Raw genomic sequence first — 16,804 nt, 5'->3', positions numbered from 1 at the left:
GTTTGCCTCTCTCCCTTTCCCCCACCATTTCCCCCTTCTTCTCCCCCTTGTTCCTCAGTTAAGTTCCTCCTAATCTTCCTATATGTGCAAACATATGATATTTGTCCTTCTCTGCCTGACTTATTTCACTCAGCATAACACCCTCAAGGTCCATCCATGTTGCTACACATGGCCAGATTTCATTGTTTTTCATTGCCATGTAGTATTCCATGGTATAGATAAACCACATCTTCTTGATCCATTCTTCTTTTGATGGACACTTAGTCTCTTTCCTTGTTTTAGCTATTGTTGAGAGTGCTGCTTTGAACATTGGGGTTCATGTTCTCCTATGCTTCAGCATTTCTGTATCCCTTGGGTAAATTCCTAGCAGTGCTATTGCTGGGTCATAGGGGAGTTCTATTGTTATTTTCCTGAGGAACCTCTGCACTGTTTTCCAGAGGGGCTGTACCAGTTTGCATTCCCACCAGCAGTGTAGGAGGGTGCCCGTTTCTCCCCATCCTCGCCAGCATCTAGAGTTCTCTGATTTAAAGCATAAACTTTTGAAAGATTTTGTTATCGTGGAGAAAAGGGTATGTGAGCGATGGAGCTGGAGGACTGTGGGCAAAATGTGCATCCTTTACTGAGAGTTTAAAGACTTCATTTTCTTAACTTCTCTCCCCATGTCTGGGAGCCAAGGGAAGTCAAGTTGCCTCCTCTCGGTCTTTTCCATTATTTCTTTGCTAAGCTTTTAATGTTGGCTAGGAACTTCATGTAGAAATGGCTATGATCCAAACTCTGACTCCAGAGCAAATGTCTCAAATATAACCTCATTCCTCAGATGTGAGGGATGCTTGCTGTGCTCAGTCCTCTCTGCTACACACTACAGGACATACAGAGGAGGTGAGAAGTGGTTTCTACTTAAAAAGAGATTGTGTTCTAGTAAAAGGGAACAAATAATCAAAATAATCAGAAAATTATTAACATAGAGAAAGGAAAAAATGAATTCTGCATAGTTATTAATAGCTAACAGTTGAAGCACTAGGCACTGTTCTGAGTACATTCTGTGAGGTGACATCTAATCCTGAAAACTTCATGTCTACTTCACAGATGGGGAAACTGAAGCACATAAAAGGTATATAAGTAAGGCAGTGTGGCCTCAGAGCCTACATGCTGGTCCCAGCATATGCCTCATGGGAAGTTACAGTTTGATCCTGGACACATTTTCTATAGGTTTATGTTCTCTGCAGAGTATCATTCTGAGGGCTAGTGTGTAAATGGCTGTTGACTACCAGTGAAATATGGAAGCTAATGTGTGAATAGAAGCCAAGGCAACATAGTTATTCTCGGGAAGGTGTTGGATATGTGCAAATTAGATGGAATGAGATGATGATGGTTGGCCACTGGGAAGGAGCGTGGATCCATCGTAGAAACTTCAGTGTGGAAATTTCACCAGTTAAATTCCACCCACAATAATGTAAGGAGTAAGTCAGGCTTTTTCTCCACTGTGTAGCATTACAAGATAAGATGTGGGTTTTGGAAGTAGACACACCTGGGTTCAATTTGACAGTCTACCATTTACCACCTGTATGAACTCTGATCAGATTGCTTAACCTAAGCTAAGTGTCCGCCTCTCTAAAGCGAGATAATACTGGGGCACCTGGGTGGCTCAGTTGGTTAAGCGGCTGACTTTGGCTTAGGGCATGATCTCACAGTTCGTGGGTTCAAGCCCCACATTGGGCTCTGTGCTGACGGCTGGCAGCCTGGAGCCTGCTTCTGATTCTGTATCTCCCCCTCTCTCTGACCCTCCCCTGCTTACACTGTCTCTCTCTTTCTCTCAAAAATAAATAAAAAACATTAAAAAAATTATTGCAATAATGACATTTGTTAATGTTCCTGAAGTGCCTAGAACAATGCCTGGCATGTAAATAATATTCAGTAGTCTTGTGTTTTCATTTTTTTTATCTTCTTCCAAAATTATTCCTCTTTCCTGTGAAATTTGAAAGCATCTGCTGTGAAGTATGTATATATTAGCCTCTTGAACAGAAAGGGGTTTTAGTCTATAGACAGTGTTCAGAAGAGATGCGGAAAAAGGTTCCCAATTACTAATATTGATTAGATGATACACATATTGAAAAACATGTATAGGGGCATCTGGGTGCCTCAGTTGGTGTGAGCATCTCACAGTCAATCTCAGCTCAGGTCATGATCTCACAGTTTGTGAGATCTGAGCCCTGCGTTAGACTCTGTGCTGGCAGCACAGAGCCTCCTTGGGCGTCTCTCTCTCTCTCTCTCTCTCTCTCTCTCTCTCTCTCTCTCAAACTAATAAAGAAAACTTAAAACAACAACAAAAAACATATATTTATTTGCTTAGTTTGGCACAGGGCTCAAACTTCAAGCAGTCTCTTTAATGCTTTCTCCAGAAGTAATAGCACACTTTTTTGGAAACCTCCATCCACAGCCAAGTGAGTTTCTTTAGCACATGGTGGAGCAGTTCCTTTTCTAATTTGGCTCCATGTTGCACTCCCTGCTCCCTACAACTTCTAGTGGAGGCTCTGTGACTCATCCATTTAAGGTTTTCTTAAATCAGACTATGTCCGTGGGCTATGCTCTCAAATTCCATTGTTAATTTCCTTTCTCTTCCTTACCCTTCTTCAACCTCTCTTTTCTCTGTCAACACTGCACATAATTTTCTTGCTTTACGAAATTCATTTTTGAGTGAGCAGAATTTCCTAACCCCTGAGTTCTGGAGGCCAGTTTATCTATAATTTCTGTAAAAGCTCCCTGTGGACTTTAAAATTATCTCCTTGGGTTTCTTGTGGAATCCTCTTCACCAAAGATCATCCCATTATCTCTTCTTAATTCTCACTGATGATCTCCTTCCTCTCCCCTCCCTCTCCCTTCCCCTACCCATCATCCTACTCCTCCCATTCACATCCTCCTCCTCCTCTCCTCCTCCTGCTGCTTCTTCTCCTTCTCCTCCTTCAAATAAGAATTAGCATGGTTCACAATATTGTTTAGTTCCTGTGTTTCCATGGAGATTGGCTATGAATGATCCCTCCCCATCATTCCCCAGCTCTAGCCTCCAGCCCTGTATTAACAGCTATAGCTAACTGACTGTGGGGTATTTGTTTCAATCACCGCATTGTTCTAGAGCATGTGAATTTAGGTTATGCTAGTTTTCATTTTCATGATCAGCACAACTTTCAATACTAAGTAATTTTATATACTAATTCTTCTACTTTCCCATGTGGTAGCAGATTAATGTTACATTTTTATTTTTGTCTTATTATAATTTTATATTTAAGTTAACCAACACCATTTATTAAATTTTTGCTTATATTAAAAGAATGAGTTGTCACTAGTTGTCAAAACACCACAGAGAAGGTCATAAAATGTAAATCTGGTTTTTGTGCTTATAAACAATTCTTTGCATCAGGTCTGAGTGTGCCCCTAAAGAGATGACGTTAATACTGAGCATCTGAAGGTGAGATCTGGTTGAATCTCCAAGGTACTGAAGTTGAAGGGACCCAAGAAAATATAATCTCCTCCTCTTTCCCCCCCAATCTGAGTTCTAATCTGAGTTCTACATGAAGAGTGAAAAAACAAATGCAAGGCTAGTTAAAGTCAAGTATCATTTTTTTAGTGGTAGCACTGATACTGAAGAATGTGGTTAACATCTACTGAATTTCAGGCTTAGAATTGCCCACTTTAATGCTAACTAATTCAGGACTTGGGTAGGCATCCCCAGTGAAGCAAGACTTGCTCCCCTAAAGTCCTTTCTGTGGGTAAGTAGGGTATGCTGGGTATTTCTTGACGACAGCTTATTCTCATGGGGAGAAAAAGGAAGTGCCAGGGCTGAGCTATGGAAATACAGTTCCTTGATAGATTTTCTTTAATCTTCCAGATTATGTCACTCCTTTTCCTCTGGAAATCTGTAACAGAGTTAGTTAAAGCAATGCTAAGAGTGTCTTTCTAGTGAAGTTTCTTCAGTGTGGGAGGTAATAATAGGATATGGCAGGAGGAAGGATTTTCTCTGCCCTTCCTTCACCACTGGGGCATTAGGACATGATTTGTTAAATTTTAATGATTTATCTATATAAGTATTGAGAGAACCATCTTCTACTTTAGCCATACTAATGCTGTTTTTCTTGCCTTTATTATTAAAATTTCCATTCTCTTCTGCATTTATTTCAAGCCGCCTTCATTACCTCTGCCCCAGTCACTCACTGTTTCTAGATAAGCCATGTAATGAAATGTCTACTAGTTTATTTGTATCAGCTGGAGATTCTTGAATTGCAAATGTCAGACACCCAACTCAAATGCTTGAAGCATAAAAGGGAATCTATTGCCATATAGTTTTAAAAAGTCTGACTTTGACTACTGAATCCAGACCTTTAAATGGTATCATCCTAGAGAAACTTTCTCCCCATTTTGTGGTTGTTTTCTCCGTTAGCTATCTACTCAGGTAGGCCCAAACTCATTATCACAGCAGCTCTGGGTTTTCTTCTTACCCCTTCAACAAGCCTTGTTTACAAAGAAAGCCTTTTTCATAGGTGTCCCAGCAAAAGCCCTGGAGTTGAATATTACTAGAGTTAATTCCTTAATGATTACTGAATACTCCAGCATATGTTGCTGCCAATCCCTTGGTTCTATGGGTGGTCCCTCCACCAGCTATATAAGCTTCACCTTGGAACTTGTTAGAAATGCATATTCTCAAGCTACACCCCAGATTTTTGAATGATAAACCCTGAGGGTAGGACATAGGGAACTATGTGTTAGGAAGCCCTCCAAGGGAGCCAGAGGCATGATAACATTTGAAGACCACCTTGTCAGTCCATATAGATAATGCTGTATGGCTAGGGGCCTAAAATATGTGGAGTGGTCCAGTCTGGGTAGCCTGATTACTTCAAGAGCTGGTTTAGGGCCATCCTCATTCAGCCCAGATGGTTTTAAGATAAAATAAAGAGGGAACTGTTTTATCAGAAATAGCAACAGTTGGTGGCCAGAAAAATATTAACCCATGTTGTACAGTAGAATCTTGCCGTAAGTACTAGGTGGTAAATGATTATATCAAGAAATATTTGGTAGTGAATGCCTAACACTTTTTTGTTGTATCTTTACAGGGTTTAGGGCAATAGACTTTTCTTCTTATAGTATGCATTCCTACCCATTTGTGTTTTTGAATGGACAAGATGGATTGTTTTACCCTTTAACTGGAATTGTCCACAATTGCATATTTTCTTTTATATGATAGAACATTCTGAGCTGCTGCATGAGAGCATGGGATGCAGGGCATGTAGCTCAGAATGGGTCAAGAGTCAGCTCCCTCACTGAGGCCACATTGGCTCCATACTACATTGAATATTTTGTTTTCTGGAACTGGGTATTTTGCATGGACATCTAAAAGATACAGTAAGGATGCCCTGATAAAACATGGTGACTTGTTGGTATCTCCTTTGTGATGTTCACAGGTACGATGGTGGGGGACCACACCCGCTTGGAATTCCACAATATTGAAACTGGAATCATGACTGAGAAACGCTACATCTCCGTTGTCCCCTCCAGTTTCATTGGGCACTTGCAGAGCCTCATGTTCAATGGCCTGCTCTACATTGACTTGTGCAAAAATGGAGACATTGATTACTGTGAGCTGAAGGCTCGCTTTGGACTGAGGAACATCATTGCTGACCCTGTCACCTTCAAAACCAAGAGCAGCTACCTGAGCCTGGCCACCCTCCAGGCATATACCTCCATGCACCTCTTCTTCCAGTTCAAGACCACCTCGGCTGATGGCTTCATTCTCTTCAACAGTGGTGATGGCAATGACTTCATTGCAGTTGAGCTAGTCAAGGGGTAAGTAGAAGACATCACATAGTTTATACCAGGTATCTCAGCTCAAGCCCTACATGAAATATGGACATGAAAAAAAAAGTACCCATTCTGTCCCTACTCTCTGTTCCCAATACATGCTCTCATCCTCATTGATTAAAATTACCTGGGGCACCTGTGTGGCTCAGTCGGTTAAGCGTCTGACTTTGGCTCAGGTCATGATCTCACAGATTGTGGGTTGGAGCCCTGCACTGGGCTCTGTGCTGACAGCTAGCTCGGAGCCTGGAGCCTGTTTCGGATTCTGTATCTCCCTCTCTCTTTGACCTTCCCCTGCTCACACTGTTTCTCTCTCTCTCTCTCTCTCTCTCTCTCTCAGAAATAAATAAAACACTGAAAAAAAATTAAAAAAAAAAAAAAAAGAAACTTGCTTTAAAAAATACCTATGCATGGTTAGGGCTGGAAGAAAGAGAAATTTATTAGTTTATTTAAAGATCTTCTGCAAATTCAATATTATCAGACTTTTTTTTTTTTTACTATAAAATGCAGTCCTTTAAACCTATAGAAAAGAAGCTTATTTTTGCAAAGGAAGCATGTATGGGGTGCACTTCATCTGTCTCTGGGGAAGTGCTATCTGCAACCAAGTTTATAGGAAGAAATGAAACATAGGTATTTTCAGCACTACCATTAGCTCATATATGCAACGTTTTAAAAGCTGTTTTTTTCTGCAAGATATTTTACTACCATGTGTTGGAAAGTAGTCAAAACAAAAACAAAAACTGGAACAAAACTCAGAAACAGATCCACGATCCATTGAATTTACATGCCACCCCTTAGTGTTTTCGAATGTACTGCCTGCACTATTTTTACATAGTGTTAGAGAAGTGACCTATGTAAGTATGGAATTAAAGTCTGATAGGATAGGCTATGGTCATTCTTATAAGCCTAAATCAAGCTTTAATTATTCCTGTGGAATTCCAGGGTAGCATGGGGGATGCGAAGCCCTCAGTGTCAGTTATGTATACATGTTGCCATTAATCAACTCACCGGGGGGTTGTTGTTTCTCACAGGTACATACACTATGTGTTTGACCTCGGGAATGGCCCCAATGTGATCAAGGGTAACAGTGACCGTCCCCTGAATGACAACCAGTGGCACAACGTCGTCATCACTCGAGACAACAGTAACACCCACAGCTTGAAAGTGGACACCAAAGTGGTCACTCAGGTTATCAACGGTGCCAAAAATCTGGATTTGAAAGGTAAACCTTGTAAAGAAGGTTTTCCTGTTTAAAACATTTCTTACAATAGAAAGGCTGTTTTCAGAAGCAAACTGAAGTTTAGGAGTGCTATGTGTTTTTGATACATAATGCATATCCTATTTTTACAACATTAGATTATATCCAAATGCAATTTTTACCTAAACCACTCCTCAAGGGATGATTCGTTTTCTCTGTAAACCTGGGGTATGTGGGGGCTGAGTGTGAGGTGATGGTTGTTAAAATGTGGGGGGGTCATAAAACAGAGGAAAGGATACATACATATATATGTATGTATGTATATATATATATATATATACACGCATATAACACATATATATGTACGTGTATATATATATATATATATATATATATGTAGGTTTTAGAATCTCAGCTGAATCACTTACTGCCTGGGTGACTTTGATAAAATCTCAGCCTTGTTCAGCTTCTGTATGCTTTTTTTTTTTTTTTTTTTTTTTTTTTTTTTTGTTGTTAATTTTTTTTGTCTTTATTGGCTTTTGTGTGTTTTGATGGGATAATGTCTATAAAATCCTCAACATCTTATTGGCAACAGGCACATAAAAAGCACTGAGTAAATGGTGGTTTATGCTGAAAATCTNATCACTTACTGCCTGGGTGACTTTGATAAAATCTCAGCCTTGTTCAGCTTTTTTTTTTTTTTTTTTTTTTTTTTTTTTTTTTTGCAAAATGAGGATAATTGTTGCTGCCTTTATGGGCTTTTATGAGTTTTGATGGGATAATGTCTATAAAATCCTCAACATCTTATTGGCAACAGGCACATAAAAAGCACTGAGTAAATGGTGGTTTATGCTGAAAATCTTGTTATTCTTTACTTCATCATAAAGTGAGAACAATACCTACCTCATAGGCTGAATATGGTGATTAAAATTTGTGAGATCGCATGCAGAAAATGAATGACATAAGGAATGTTAGTTTCCTCTATCTACAGTGTAGAAACTCTGGTCATTAGTTGTTTATGCTGGTGCCCCTCTCCCAGCTATATTATCGTTATCCAAGAAGTGTAATGGTCTAAGGTGCACTGGCTTTAGTTGACATGGTTTCTATACCCTTTACTCATATGCTCCGGCTACTTACTTTCTTTTGCAGGTGACCTCTATATGGCAGGTCTGGCCCAAGGCATGTACAGCAACCTTCCAAAGCTGGTGGCTTCCCGGGATGGCTTTCAGGGCTGTCTGGCATCTGTGGATTTGAATGGGCGCCTGCCAGACCTCATCAACGATGCCCTCCATCGGAGCGGACAGATCGAGCGTGGCTGTGAAGGTACAGCCTCTTTTCTTTTTAAGCAACAGCCTTGTTCGACAAGCCTTGTCGAAAGCCTCTTTGCTGCCTCTGCCAGTGCCTTCTTATTGGTTTACCAGTCGCCTCTCATGCCCATTGGCCATCTGACATTGCGTCATCGTTGGTGTCCTCCTGTCACTGGTTCAGTATGTCAAGACATGGGCCACAGGCTCCGGGAATGTGTGTTGGCAGATGTCTTCCCAGTGTCACATACTTGCCAGTAGAGGACTTTCCCTGGCATTGACATCAGACCCCTCCTGTTCGTACCTTTGCTTACAGCATGGCTGAAAGGGCATTATTTTATTTATGTTTTATACATGGGGAGACTTTTTCATGGGTGTCACCATTAATGAAATGTTTGTAATAGCTATTGCATCATTTAATGCAAACTCAGCAGGAGGTTGGAAAATGATGTCAGAATGCCATGATAAGGGAAGGGAACTCACCTTTATTGAATACTTACTGGATGTCAGGCATTGTTAGGCAGTTCCTTGGTATGATGTCATGGAAAGCATGGATGTCTATGTTAGAAAAGACTTGGATTTAGGTCCAGGTAGAGACTCTTGTTCATTGTGTGACATTTGGCAAGTTACTTAACTTCTCTGATCTCTATCATTCTCACCTGCAAATTGGGGCAATAAAACTTGCTTTGGAAAGTAAGATCTGTAAATCAGAGCTACATATAAAATGCCTGGTGCATACATAGTAGGTACTCAATAAACAGGATTATTATTTGCCTATATTATCTCATGTGAGACATCTAATAAACATTGCATGTCCATCAGTGCAGCACAACAAAACCATGCTCAGCCTGTTTCTGTAGATGATCTACTGTCTCTTTAAGATAGATATTAACTGAATTTTACAGGTCTTCTGGAGTTCAACAGTTCTTTATAAGAAAACAGTCTAGTTTAACCAGCAGAGGGCAGCACTTTTCAGCCTCCTCTCCCCAGGGTCCTTGGGTAGGCTGGAAAGGGGACCCTTATCTAACTTGAAAGGCAAAGATGTCTCTCAGATGAGTCAGCAGGCTCTGTGTATCCTTTTGTCTGGTTGAGCCTCGTGGTCCTGGGTGCAATATCGTATTGTGTGTGTGTGTGGTGTGTGTGTGTGTGTGTTTTCCTCTCTCCTTGACTTACTATGTCAAACCCATTCACCCATCTCCTATGTATTCAACCTCATTTATCGCTCCTGTTCTTTAACCAGCTTTCATTCTGGGTTTGCTGCCACCTTTATAAAAGCCTCCCATCAGCCTCACATGTTGACTTGCAGTATGGAAGTCATTCCCCTTTGCCCGAAAGTCAGCTTCCCATATGATCTAGTAAAAGGATGGATTGTCCCCCTAACCCACTCCAGTTCTCCTTTGGCCAGGAAATTTCTTATATCCACTGGACCACATGTGGCCTGTGCACCTGAGCGAATTAGAGGTTGGGAATCACCCTGCTCTTAAAGTAGCCACTTTGCTTTCTTCTCCTGAAAACCCACACTGTCATTCAAATCAAGAATTGCTGTCTCCTTGGCTTGCTCTTACTTCTTTCAGGGCAATGCTGAGATAAATGTAACATTTGGGAATTAAATTAAATATCTTAGTTTCAAAGATTGTGGGATCACAGAAATTACAGTCTCCTGCAATAATTAATTATACCTAGTTAAAACATAAAAGCACACATGAAAAAGCATAAGGTACTCTTCAGATGTTAGATATCATCATGCCATCCGTTCTTCAGATTTATAAGTGAATAGGAATCATCCACTGAACTCTGTAGCAACGTTGCTTGATAGGAACGTAATGTGAGTCACATACGTAATTTTAAATTTCCTAGTATGGGAGCTACTCGTAACAAAGATATAAAGTAACAAGTAAAGCTGATTTTAATTTTATGTTATTTAACTTTACCCACCATATCCAAAGTATTATCTTCTCAGCATGTAATGGTATAAAAATATTTGCAACACATTTTACCTTCCTTTTTCACATTTAACCTTCAAACCTGAGTCTGTATTTTACACTTGGAACACACCTCAATTCAGACTACATACCTTTCAAGTCCTCAGTAGCTACATGTGTCTGTGGCTACTGTATGGGAAGCCTAGTTCTATAGAGTATAAAAATTTGGGGTGTAAGGAAATAAAACTTTGTATTGGATTAAAAGGAAGTCTAAACTAACTTTTATAAGAGTGGCTTAAAAGGTACAGTATAAAGAGGGGAATGGAGTCCACTTAAGAGAACTTTAAGAGAAGCAGTGAGAGCATTAGCAAAAGGAAATTACCCATCAAATTGGGGGAAATGTTCCCATCCCTCCCTACATCTCTGTGTGCAGTTTGGCATGACTCATCACATGCATTATGGTGGGGCCCCGACCTTCCTCTGAGTATGGGTGATTGTCCAACACCAGATATTGTGACTTGATGGTTCTACCATCTGAATCTGTGGCAAGTCCCCTGGGTCTAATAACCCTGCACTCTATTGCCATGGAGATAATTGCAGTGATTACCTATGGAGCATTATGACCGTCCCACTGGGTGGGATGAAGTGGGGGGGGCGGTGCTGAGTGCTCAGGGAAGAATGTCCTTGTTTATTGTACACAGATGACTTGGATAATTAGCCTAAGTGGCCAGGAAAAATGGCCAAAAAGTGGGTTAAGGCATAAATTACTGCCATTGGAAGTTTACACCATGTGAATAAGCCCTTATAAGAGATCCCAGGAGCTCTTAGGGGACTGTGGAAATGAAGCCAAAGAAGGTGGGGAGGGGAGAATGAGGAGCCCAGAACCTTAGGGAGACTGCAGACAGATGTCATTCTCATTCTGAATCTCTGTACATACTATGGACCCCTTGAGAAGGCCCTTCAGTATGGTGCAGCATGGCAATCATAGGAAATGGAATACATTTCCTGGTTTTATCATTTCTGTATGTAGAATAATAAGTAGGTAGGGGATGAGGATCTGTTACTGACACCAAAGAGCTGCATCTCTTCAAGATGGTAAATGTGTTTTATCCTCTATCTGGGGTATATAGGCCAGGATATATCATATGTTCTTGTCAAAGTCATTGATAATGATTTTTCAAGTAAATGTATTATTTTCCCTTGTATATCTAAGTGCAAAGAATCCAGAATGAATTTAAAAAACATACTAATTCCCTACTCTGCCTCTCAAATGTTTATAGTAAGAAAGAAAAAAAAATCTTGAGCTATGTTTTGATTTTATGTCTCTAATATATGTAGAATATATACTTCAGAAATTAAGCTCAATTTCCGGACTGCCTAGCCAGCATCTGGCTGTGACTTGAAGCCTCTTAATTTGGGCTAGGGATTTTGAAATAATGTCTGGTTCTAGTCTCAGCTGGTAAATATATCTTTCTATCTTGAGGCCAGCTTTGCAGCGAGACCGAGGCATGCACTGGCTGGAAATGCGATTGCCCAATTGCAGATGGTAAACATCTGAGAGAAACACACGTGCTTCATTTCGAGACTGGCATGAATAAACAAAAAGGACATTGGTCTGGTGCCTTTTTGCTCACAGCCATTTGGGTTTGGCTGTATGCCCACAAATCAAACAAATGGAGCTCTTTGGAGGATCCAAGTCACCTTCATGCACACATTCCACATTCAGTTCCACATTCTCCGGTGGCATTTTCAGCAGATTACAAGGAGTGCGCCCAAGCGACTCTTCCATACTTACCTCCTAGATGTTCAGAATTATTTTTGTGGGCTTGGTCTGGTTGTGCACACGTGTCTGTCAGTCTGGCCACACACTACCCTTGTTTTTTGATATTTATCCTGACTCATAAAGAATCATTTTTCTGGACCATATGCCTTGGGGTTGGCTGTGTGGATGTGGGAAGGCTCTTGTTACCACTGCTTGTGCTTTGTCAAGTCCAGTGTCCTCCTGCCCCTTGCTCTGCTGACATGGCTCTGACGAGGCCTGCTCTGCCCTGGTCCATGCATCACCTGTCTGTGCTGTCTCCAGAGAATCTGTAGAGCATTTTATTTGTCTGTTCGAGTGATGTTGGTTATGCCAATTGTATTTTCATTTCTGTAATGTTGCCCTGGTTTACTCTACCTCTTACTAACCTCTGGTTATTGTTTTCGCCTTTTCTGTTCTTTTGCTAACAAAGTTGCGTTGACCAAAGCTGACCTGCAAGGTAGAGAAGGTTCTTGTTGCCATTACCACTTTGGACTGAGAGATGCCCTGTGTAACCCTTGGTATCTTTTCTTTAAGGGCCTTCAAGCTGTCACACCTCTTGGGCAGCATCAGTTTTGGGGAGGGGGCTGAACCCTGTGTTCTTCAGAAACAGTGGCAGAAAACCCAGATCAATGAATGCAAAACAACAAAAGCAAGACCTTTGAGGGATGGGAACATGATTCCATTTTGGGGGGACTAACGAGGTTTGACAGCATCCTGTAGTGTGAAACTCACAAATGCATCAATCCACTTCTGGAAATGGTTAACACCTCTCCAAGTAGTTGCCATGGGTGGGTTGGCTCTTCTTAATTTATTCATTAGAGGAAGGCAACGCTTGGAAAGAGAAAAAAGGGGGAAAAAAGGACCTCTTGAGTTCTTAATTTATAATTTTTTGGGTCAGGGAGGTCATTTATCAGGACTTTTGAGGGCCTGGGCCTTATGAAAGAGAATGCCATTTTCTCTTAACTCATTTGAAAGAAATATTTTTAGGCTTTGGAAGATATCAATGCCATTAAAATGTTCTAGAGATTTATGTTACCTATCGGGGATTTTGGTTGAGCACCTTAACTTCCTGTTTTGTGATCTAAAGGAAAAAGTACTCTTGGGGAAGAGGATGTGTCGGTTTTATCCTGAATACCCTTTAAAAAGCCTGCATGTTCAATGCCAGTGAATATCTACCACAGTCACTGCTCCTTCTGCCATTGAGAGAGGCTCCATCCAAAGTCTGTAATGGGCCACTGGTCAAGTTGTGTCAGGCTACTTGACTCAGAATGGCAAATCAGGAAGGCATTTTAGACATCTTTTGGCTGCTGGTTCAGCAGGGGATTGAGCCTTGTATGGGTTCTGCAAGTTTGCAACTAGCAAAATTTGTTACAAGCTTTTACCAGGGTGGCTTTAAAAATACTGCTCTTCACCTAAAAGATCAGTTACTTTGCTGTGACTTGCTGTATGCTATGTGGGCGATGGATACAAGTGTCCATCTCTTGGGTGGACATCAACTAAATGAGGTCTCTCTGTAGCCATTTTTCTGTAACTTTTTTTTTTCCATCACTTCTTAGCAGATTCATATATATGCTGATATATAATAAAAGTAATGAAAAGAACATACACTGGATTAGTATTTTGAAGTCCAAAGTAGCTGTACAATAGCTTTCTATTTCCTTCTTTTTCTTTTTCTTTTTGTTTGGCTTTCAACTTCAAAGAATGTAGGAGTCCTTTCAGTAATACTGAAGGTTGTTGTTTTCAGAAATTCTGTTCACTTGTCAAAATAGGTCTACTGCATGTCACTCTGTAAATGAGGGAAGGGGATAGGATTCGATCTACAATAAGAGACAACCCAAGGTCGTTAAAGCTTGTTATGATCAGATTTGTTAGATACAAGAAGAGGACTGCATCTCCTCTGAGACTTTATTCTTCATGGTAAGAACCATGTGGATATTGAATCCTCAGAACCCGGCACAGGCCTTTTTACATAACAGCTCCCCATGTTGCAAAATGATCTTAAAGTTGCCATCCAAAGGAAAAATGGTTTGTAGGAATCTTACAAAGAATTGGTTGATTTCCATATCTATTATAAATTATCAACCAAAGTATAGTACAAGTTTAGGGACATAATAGTTTGGAATATCTTAACTTGCCCATTTATAGAATCAGTCAAATCATCAGTATGTTTATGTTATTATTGTATTGACCCAAATGCTCTTCCATTCTTGATGACTGGACAGTCCCTTTGTGGCAGGACCTGCTATCTTTTCTAATTATTTTGGGTCATCGGGGGTGCCTGGGTGGCTCAGTCGGTTGAGTATCTGACTTTGGCTCAGGTCATAATCTCTCGGTTCATGGGTCCGAGCCCTACATCAGGCTCTGGGCTGACAGCTAGCTCAGAGCCTAGAGCCTCTTTTGGATTCCATATCTCCCTTTCACTCTGACCCTCCCCTGCTCATGCTGTCTCTCTCTCTCAGAAATAAATAAAACATTAAAAAAAATTATTATTTTGGGTCAGTGTACCCTTTCCCCATATTGTGGCAAAAGACCCTTAGGATGTAAATCCCTTTACTTTTTATTCTCCTGACATTGGGGTTTGGATCATTACTCATGCTGGTTTTTTAGCTACAACCTGTGGGCACAGATAGTACTCATTACCATGAAGTGTGAAGGGCAGTAAAAATATATGACAAGAAATGAGACAGGTTGAAATGTAAAGGCAAACTGTGTTCAGAAAGAAGCAGAATAGTGGGGTCTAGGAAGTGGCATGATGAATCTAGACAAGTCCAACAGCCTGAGTCCTTTTATCATTGTGTTTGGGGTGGTGTAGTTTTTTAAATTAATTAATTAATGAATGAAATATTCAGTTATTGTGTTGTTCAGTTTAATAGGAACTCAGCTACTCCTATGTATCAGGCACTCAGCTAGGCACTGAGATTACAGGTGTGATATAGTTTGACTTCAGATGCATTAAAATGAGATCATCCAGGAAGGACAATGCAGAGTGAACACTGATCTTCTAGAATGGAGAAGGAGCGTGCAGTGTGAACACAGGTGAGAGCTGCTGGACTGTGGGGGTATGGGGGCATGTGGTCATGGTAGGTGCTCAGGGTATATTTCCCAGGCAGAGTTTGAGTCAAGTTGGAAGGAAAACATATTTGAGGTACATGGCAGATAGAAACAGATTCAAGAGTTTGGCCAGTTTGAGGACCAACCTGAAGCTCAGTTTGGCTGAAATAATTTGCACATGGAGATGTGATCAAAGGTGAAGCTAGAATGGTAGTATGCAGGCAGGTGATGCCTGCCTTTTTGTGTGAGGAGTTGGGCATTACCCTAAAGGCTCTGTGAGGAGGACAGGGACTTGGTCAGCTTCTCATTTTATCAAGATCACTCTGACACCAGGTGGAGAATGGATAGGAAGGACAGGAACTGGAAACAGAGCAGAGTTAGGAGGGAAGTAGCATATTCTAAGGTTGAGGGAAGAGGCTTGAACCTGACACCTGTTACTTTAGGTGATTAAGGAAGTAAACATGTTTCCCTCCCAGAGGAGACCTCTGAGGAATGAGGAAGAAAATGAACTTTTTCTCCTGATTGTTTCCTGACTATGTTACTGTGTTTCATAGCAGATAGGTTTACACACGATGACAAAAGGTGTCAAGGAAGAACTTTATTGATAGCTGTGAGTCAGGCCAGACTTTGCATCTCTCCAAGTTAGGAATCTCAGGAGGTACCCTGAGATTCACGGTCCCTTGACTAGAGTGACAATGTCTGTGGACCTTTTAGAAGCAATATTCGAATTCCTTTTTATTTTAAGCGATATCCCTTAAAAGATTTCAAATAAGAAAGGGGTCATACAGCTATGACAGAAACATTACATTTGACCTGTTGGGAGTGAAACAAATGAGTTATAGACTATAAGAAATAAAAGAATAGCTTTTTATTGGGGTGGGTGATTAATAAGAATATGTTTTCCCCACATTCCACTATAATTCCCCTTAAAAGGCTCTATTTCTGGAGTTGAATGGCTTCTTTTCTAGAAATGTGATTTGTTCTTCTGTCCAGATGGTGGGCAGGTGGAGTGGGGTATGGAGGATTGATTAGATGTAGTTCTGAGTTCTTTTTATCTTGAGTAAGTGAATGAATGATTGGGCTCGAATGCCTTAAAAATGTGAAGATTATTGTAAGTAATTTTAGATGAGAGTTGGCATCAAGCACTTTTAATAGATAAGGAGAATTTTAATTCTCCAACCTTTTTTTCTTCCCTTCCCTTCCCTTCCCTTCCCTTCCCTTCCCTTCCCTTCCCTTCCCTTCCCTTCCCTTCCCTTCCCTTTCCTTCCTTCCTTCTTTCCTTCCTTCCTTCCTTCCTTCCTTCCTTCCTTCCTTCCTTCCTTCCTTCCTTCCTTCCTTCCTTTCTTTCTTTCCTGTGAGGAGTATAGTTTCCCACTTAATTTTCCCCAAAGCTAAGGGTTTTATCGTATTCTCCATTGTATTTTACATTATAAAATGTAAAATGTAGCATTGGACCTAATAGAAATCAGTCCCTCAGAAATGATCTACATTATAGGAAATAATGAGACACAGGAATTAAATATGCCTTTTGTCCCTCAGCACTGCATGACAGAGGCTTCTCACAAGAGAGCTGGGCAGTTAGGACTTACTACCTTAAAGTGTCTTGATTCTGGACTCCTGCCCAACTAAAATGGATAGAACTTGATTCTGCTTTCCAAAAGAGTTGATAATACCCATTATTAAG

The 16,804-nt window shown here is 40.7% G+C and overlaps 1 protein-coding gene across 1 annotated transcript in view; it reads left to right on the top strand.

Moving 5' to 3' along the window:
- LOC120223593 (neurexin-3) overlaps positions 1 to 16,804 on the top strand; it is a gene marked incomplete at its 3' end in the record, with an annotated part of 324,726 nt that overhangs the window by 295,534 nt on the left and 12,388 nt on the right. The window contains exons 8-10 of the mRNA XM_039221796.1: positions 5,451 to 5,832; positions 6,876 to 7,066; positions 8,192 to 8,365. Of these exons, the coding sequence (XP_039077727.1) occupies positions 5,451 to 5,832; positions 6,876 to 7,066; positions 8,192 to 8,365 (747 nt within the window). The remainder of the gene's footprint in view (positions 1 to 5,450; positions 5,833 to 6,875; positions 7,067 to 8,191; positions 8,366 to 16,804) is intronic.

This window comes from Hyaena hyaena, unplaced genomic scaffold (assembly GCF_003009895.1).
Source record: "Hyaena hyaena isolate Hyena2069 unplaced genomic scaffold, ASM300989v1 scaffold_1016, whole genome shotgun sequence".
In the NCBI taxonomy this organism is placed as follows: domain Eukaryota; kingdom Metazoa; phylum Chordata; class Mammalia; order Carnivora; family Hyaenidae; genus Hyaena; species Hyaena hyaena.
Note: the sequence above shows the minus strand (reverse complement) of the source record. Positions and strands in the feature narration are given on the sequence as shown.